Source organism: Paralichthys olivaceus, chromosome 4, assembly GCF_024713975.1.
Source record: "Paralichthys olivaceus isolate ysfri-2021 chromosome 4, ASM2471397v2, whole genome shotgun sequence".
Taxonomy (NCBI): domain Eukaryota; kingdom Metazoa; phylum Chordata; class Actinopteri; order Pleuronectiformes; family Paralichthyidae; genus Paralichthys; species Paralichthys olivaceus.
In genome coordinates this window covers 2,656,785-2,663,723 of record NC_091096.1, presented here as the reverse complement: position 1 = coordinate 2,663,723, position 6,939 = coordinate 2,656,785, and the positions used below count along the sequence as shown (strand labels likewise).

The 6,939-nt window shown below is 38.1% G+C and overlaps 1 protein-coding gene across 3 annotated transcripts; it reads left to right on the top strand.

Moving 5' to 3' along the window:
- The first annotated feature begins 699 nt into the window (after window positions 1–699).
- On the top strand, window positions 700–6,736 carry LOC109640297 (C-X-C motif chemokine 10). 3 transcript variants are annotated; one of them, XM_069522931.1, is made up of 7 exons: window positions 720–755; window positions 1,076–1,153; window positions 4,530–4,654; window positions 5,126–5,243; window positions 5,802–5,882; window positions 6,029–6,090; window positions 6,381–6,736. In XM_069522931.1, the coding sequence occupies exons 3-7, from the start codon at window positions 4,582–4,584 to the stop codon at window positions 6,482–6,484; spliced, it is 438 nt and encodes a 145-aa protein (XP_069379032.1). In that variant the 5' UTR covers window positions 720–755; window positions 1,076–1,153; window positions 4,530–4,581; the 3' UTR covers window positions 6,485–6,736. The 3 variants fall into 3 exon arrangements, with proteins under 3 accessions (XP_019959760.2, XP_069379032.1, XP_019959755.2); XM_020104196.2 differs by having other exon boundaries at window positions 735–755; window positions 6,029–6,096; XM_020104201.2 differs by lacking the exon at window positions 6,029–6,090 and having other exon boundaries at window positions 700–755.
- The last annotated feature ends 203 nt before the right edge of the window (window positions 6,737–6,939 follow it).

Genomic DNA, 6,939 nt, shown 5'->3' with positions numbered 1-6,939 from the left:
CGCAGGAACGATGCGGGTATTGTGCAGCAAGAGTTTATTTCATTTAAAAAAGAGATACCTACAGACCTTTCTAATTAAAACATAATTATATATATATTTATATATATATATACCACACACCCCACATTATCTCTGAGATATTTGTAATTCTGTCATTCCAACAGTAGAGTGCGCTGTCACAACATAATTGGAAGGAAACCTTGGTGCAGTTTGATGAGCAGTTATTTTTTCTTTAGATAATTTATAAAACAATATCTCAGTTATTAACTTTTCTATCAACCTTTGCTTCGGAGCCGAGTCGTTAATCTTAACATTATATACAGTTTAATGTATAGTTTTATTTATAGTATATAATATTATTTGAATCATTTATTTTCCCGTGTTACCTGTGATTCGTTTTCTTTGGTCGTTTTGCTCTTGACGACTGAGATCAGAGGACGTTGCTCCTGGTTCACGTCTGTCAGACAAATTGATATTTGCTAAACAAATAAACTCGACTGATGAATGAATTGTGGGAAGTCTCCGCTTCCTCCTGTTGTACAAAATCAAAGCCAAAACATTCTGGACGCAGGAGCCGCCATTTTGCAGTTTTGACTCCTTTGCAGTGACGGTGGGGTGGAGCCGCAGCATCGCTCTCGACCAATCAGGAGTTGCGGTGTCGGCCATCTTTATTTCCAGGTGTTTTCACTTGTTCACCCGAGGCCTTAATGCTAACTGGCTAATCCTGATGGGTTCGTGCAGAAGTGAGTAAATGGGTGAGTTTCCTCTTCTGTGTTTAAGATGTGACTGAGGTTCATCACATTCACTCGTTGTAAATTGTAAGAATTAATTTAGGCTAGCATAAAACAATGTTAGCTGCCCGAACGCCAGGCTGTGTGTCAGTATTTTAACCCAGTAGCTAGTTTTTATGAAAACAATCTCTCAGTGACGAAACAGAAATCATTTCAGTTTTCATTTGTCCGATGTTTTTAAACCAGAATCATTTACAACATGGAAACATTAGTATGCATGTAGTGTTCATACACATTTCACTGCCGAGCTCTTTATCTAATTGTTTCGTCCGTGCGTTGAGGAGGCCTTCATCACCGGAGCGACAGAATGTGGTGGAAAAGAAGAGTGACACCGGGAGTCTGTTGGTGAATCAGTATCCGAGGTAAGAAATAATACAAGCTGCAGTTAAACCAGATAAAAAGTTTTAAAGAAGAAAAGTAAAAGAAAGTGTAGCTTGTAGGAACGATCGCTGCGGACTGGACAGAGAATTGGAAAAAAGAATTCAAATGTTTCTGCATCCAAATGCCTCTCGATCATTAAATGAGTGGGCACCATTAAACAATCAGACTGAGTAACTTATGTTTTTCTTTGCAACGAGACAAACTCTGCAGATGCTCAGCGCTCTTGTGGTTGAAACCGCGCTCTATCACCTCAATCTTTACACCTCTCATCTACGTAGCATTAAAATCGAGCAGCTCTCTGTTTTGGTGTGAATCAACAATCCTCCTCGTTCTCACTTTAAACTAATTTATCAGACACTTACGGTAAAATAGGATATGTGAGCGCTGCAGCGTGTGGTTGAGAGTTTCCTGACACATCAACATGGAATGTTTTAACACGAGAGAGCAACGATGTGAAAGGTAAAGATTCAATAAAAGTAAGAATACCTCCAGTTTGATGGTGTTACCATGCAGCAAGAGGATGAAGGGAGAAAACTGCTTTTCATCTCGTCTTAAACGACGCAATGAAGTCACTAAAACACGGTACTAAATGGCGCCAACATGAGCTCATGTTGCTAGCGGGTAGATTGTTATAATGAAGACATCCAGACGCCATCCTTCACTTCAAGCTGTGGTCAACAGCCGATGCTCGAATATCAGATGAAAGTTTGCTGAAAATCCAAAATGGATCCTTTCGCATACACATCGTCATTCATTCAAATGTGTGGAAACACTGGGAAGTGATAGATAATCTAGATGCAGTAATGTCTAAAGTAAGAACCTCTCTGCTATTTGTGTTTTATAGATGTGAGTGTAAACTGATTATTGTCTTATGACCCGTAAAAGAAAAAGGGAAACATTTTTCAAACTTTCCAAATTATTCCTTTATTGCGTTTCACTTGAAGATACCGGCAGAGACGAATGAACGCACTAATATTAGAAGTTGGTCATTTCTGGGAGGAGCAGTCATGAGGAAGTGTCTACAACTTTTCTTTTTCTCTGCTGCTTCAGCACATTGTCTCGAATCCTTAGTTTTGTTTATCGTGAAAATTGAGGAGAAGTGAAAAAACAGTTTGTTTCTTTTATAAATTTAAGGACGAAGGAAAGTTTAATAAAATATAGATGATCCTTTTCTTTCCTTGTGTATATTTACAGGCTCATAGTTTTGTGTCTAAGCTTCACAGGATTTAGTCGGTTTGGGTTTCTCACATCCGTTTGGTTTAGTTTCTGGTGATAAGAAACGTTTCATCCTGAGTCCACACTACAGAATGATGTTCTGGTGTCAAACTGGGCCGGCACGTGTTTCCTCTGGCACCAGGAAACAATCTGAATCTTTTCTCTTGTGTCAGTCTGACTGATTTTCATTTTATATCCTTGAGTCTGCCCCTCTTTGCCTTGTTGCCCTCAACTGTCAATCAATCGATCAATCAATCAATCAATCAATAAAATTTGATTTGTATTCACAAATCACAATTTGTGTCATAGGGCTTTAACAAGCTGTGACATCTTCTGCCTTTAACCCTCAACAAGAATAAAGAAAAACTACCAAAAACCTTTTTAACAGATAAAAACAAAAAAAAAACGTAGAAACCTCAGAGAGAGACATGTGAGGGATCTCTCTCCCAGGACGGACAGAAGAGCAGTAGACGTCACGTGTGATGGACAACGACATATTGTTTGTCAAACAGTCTCGTCGTTGTCCACGATCGGGATACAACTGTGAAAATATAAAATACTTCGTACGGGACTCAGATTTAAAAACGCAGACTCATGCATGTAAAATTCAAAAGACAATTATATCTTACTATTGTTTTCATTGACGGGAACAAAAGTTAATTATTTACCAGAGAGGATGTGGACAGAAGAGAGAAATAACTTTCTTGGTATTTTCTGTTCCTGATTCAATGGGATGAAGATCTGTGCAGGTCAAACTTTACTGTCTGCAGTTGGTGCAGTTTGTAAAACAGTAGAACTCAAAAGAAAACTTTTGTAAACTTAATAAACGTGATGTTGACTTCTTTTCCTCGGGTACTTTTACAGACTTAGAGGTGGAGAGAAGATTGACGATCCCTGCTCGTAGACTGGCTGCTGCTGCTGCAGGGTTTGCAAAGTGGAATCATCTTGAACGTGTTGAAAAACTCAGATAAGCACATGAACACACACACTTATTCCTGTGAACATTAGAAAGACAAGACCAACAACACAAAGAACAGTACCAGTACAACAAGAAGTGAACAAACGGAACTGGATCCAGAGACAATTATTTCTTTTCCAGATATTTTTATTTTTTTTATTTTATTTTTATTAAAGAAAAAGAGCTGTATTTTATTTTCTTTGTTATTTTTCTACTCGCTGTAAACGTGGTATTTTCCTGTATTCCTGGAATAAAACTGTCGGTCGTTACTCACCTTACCAATTCATTCTTTATCACTCCTCAGAACCTCGGGCTGAGTGAGCACAAATCTAACACCTGTGCTGCATCTGCGTTAGAGAAAACTACAATTCATACAATTTAGATGAGACGAACTCGTGAAAACATCACGAGGATTATTCTACATTAAATATCGGCCAAAAGTTCCCTTTCACCTAAATCTGACACACTGGACCTTTAACCCTCAACAAGTTCTCGGTATTTTCTGTTCCTGATTTAAGTCAGAATGAACCCACGATCTGTGCAGGTCAAACTTTACTGTCTCCAGTCGGTGCAGTTTGTAAAACAGTAGAATTTAATGGTTTTTAGTATCGAAGAAAACTTTTTGTAAACTCAATAAAAGTGATATTGACATCTTTTCCTCGGGTACTTTTACAGACTTAAAGGTTCAGTGTGCAGAATTTAGTGATCTCTAGTGTTGAAGTGTCATGGACTAATGTAAAAAAACATGGCGGCCTCCGTAGAGAGGGTCCCCTCGAGTTAAATATGAAGTATTTGAATATAAAGGGACTTTTCTGCGTTAAAGAAAACTGCAATTTATACAATTTAGATGAAACGAACTCGTGATAACATCATGAGGATTATTCTACATTAAATTTGGAAATAGTTCCCTTTCACCTAAATCTTACACACTGGACCTTTAATTAAAATCAACACTAGTTGTGCAAATTACACATCTCATTGCCAAAACAGTGAGAAAAATAAGGTGGGACCTCGTACTACTGTATTTCCAGTAATATTTGAAATACGCCCACATAAGGAAATTTAATCCGGTTTATTCAGCAAAACTCCTGAAAATAGTCAAAGCCACAATTTTTTTTAATTTTGTCAAATCAAGTTTTTTTTTTCCTCCTCACTCTTCCTCCTTCGCGGCTTTATAAACCCAGACCTTCACTCTCACATCCTCACTGGTGCTGACTGATCAAAGCCTCCGCGAAGATGATGAAGCTGCAGAAACCACTGCTCGTCCTGGCTGCTCTGACGCTCTGCTGCTGCATCGACACTCTGCACGGTAACACACTTTATCACAAACTCTTATTGACGTGATTAACATTTTACTTTTCAAATCAACTCAAGGATTTTTTGTTTTTTACCTTGATTTGTTTTAATATTGTTGTAATTTGTACTGAACTTAATGAAACAATAAGGTGTCGTCTGCACAGAGTGATATTATTTAACATTCACAAAGTGGACAATATAAAGTGCCTCAAAGTTTTAGACACTTCTGTTTATATATATATATATATATATATATATATATATATATATATATATATAGAATACTGCACAGACACTGTTCCTATTAATAATTTTAACTATTTTAAGTATTGAAAACACTTATTTATGAAAGATCCTGTGACATGTATATAAATGAAACTTAATTAATCTTTCAATATCATAGTGGAGAGACAGTTGTTCTGTGCAAACGTGTAAAAACGTTTCATGAGTTAACTGCTTTTAAAATTTAAATATTTTTTCGCAGCCTTTCGTCAGCGGGGGTGTCACTGCATCCGGACGACTCCCGATAAAGTCCCCGTTAGGTTCATCAAGAAACTTGAGGTGATCCCTATTTCGGGACAATGTCGCCGGACTGAGATCATGTGAGTATAGTTGAGACATTTATCTGATAAATTAATAAATGATGTCACCAATCGAACTGTAGGTATCAAATTTAAAGAGTTTATTTCTGTCCCGAATGTCTCATTACATCTGTAAAACTCACAAAGAGACTTTTGTGGTTTGACAGGAATAAAGAAGCTATTAAAAATGTTTCTGAAATCTCATGGGGACGTGTAAAGTACATTTGAAGTACTTCTTACCTTAGAATTGTTCTTAAAGCAGTAGTTTGATAATCGTTGTAATTGTCAAACTGCTGCTTTCGTGTTCTTTTAATTGAGGAGTGGATCCTCTGCCTGCCTCCAGGCTCCGGGTCTGAGCACGAACAACACAACACTTTCAATCTTCTCTTCTCACCAGCAGTAGTGAAAGTAGTGGAGTGAAAGCACGACATTGCACAAGTGTTCGGCCGCCTCATTAAAAACCCTCTCAGTGAGTTTTGTGATGACTCCCTCCTGAGGAAGTGATGTAAGAAGTTCTCCTCTGTTACATAATTAACGTCTTTCATCACTTTTATTCCGTATTCTCTTCTTTCTCGCCAGCATCACGAAGAGAAACGGCTACAAACTCTGTGTGGCTCCAGAAGAGAAGTGGATCAAGGACCTGCTCGGATACCTGCAGAGGTGAAGACTTGCTTTGTTTGTGTTTTTTTTTTTAAATCAGGGATCTTTAATATAAGAACGTTTACTAAAACCAGAATTACAGGTTTATTGATCAGATTCAAAAGTACTCATCACAATCTTTATTGTGTGAATGTTTCGTTGTGCAGCTCTCCGGAGCTGACAAAAGTGAGACCACAGTGTTTGAATCACCCCCTGGTGGCTGGCTGCGGTAAAGGTCATAAACCCCACCTCCTCTATGTTAACAGATTGGACATGGACAAAATGAAAACACACGTCAAATACAATGCTCTCAGAGATGGTCCTTTATTTTCCCGTGTTCAGAGAACAGGCTGCATCAGAGGACAGTTGATTATTTCAACAGTTTATTAAATACCTGGGATTGTGTAATTCTGTAATCCTGTATATTTTCCGCTTGGCCATCGTTTCACACTAAGCTGCTGCGTCTGTCGCTGCTCATCACTTTTTAATTCATCTCGTCTCTTTTTGTTTTAATTACAGTGAAAATGAGACGACTGACAAAACCAGCATTTCAACCACCCATTCTCCCGCCCCGGACTTCTGATCGCATTTATCATCACACCCCATTTACTTATAAGCTGTGAATTAGATGTAGGAGAGTTGATTTATGGTTCAACCTTTAACACCAGTCTTCTGCCACTGATTGGTGTTTCTTCCCTTTGGATTTTATATTATTAAACTTTGTTCACTGAGCAAGTGAGAAACTTTATCTCACTGCAGTTTCACATATTCTTCTCTGAAACTGTTCAAATGTGTCAGCGTTGACATTTTGTCATCAGGAAATGTAATTTGAAGCAAAAAACTGATTCTTTTAATAAAAATCTGATGTTTTAAAACTACGACTCTGAATTATTCTTCTGGGTTAAAATAAAACGGACGACACGGTCCGGTGGATCCGGTCCTGCTGTCCGCGGTTTGGGTGCTTCACACGTTTGTGTCGTTTCCATGAAGAAATAAATCACAGACGAAGAGTCTCTTGAAAAGTGACATGTTTATTGCCTCATGAGGAGGGAGTGTGTGTGTGTGTGTGTGTGTGTGT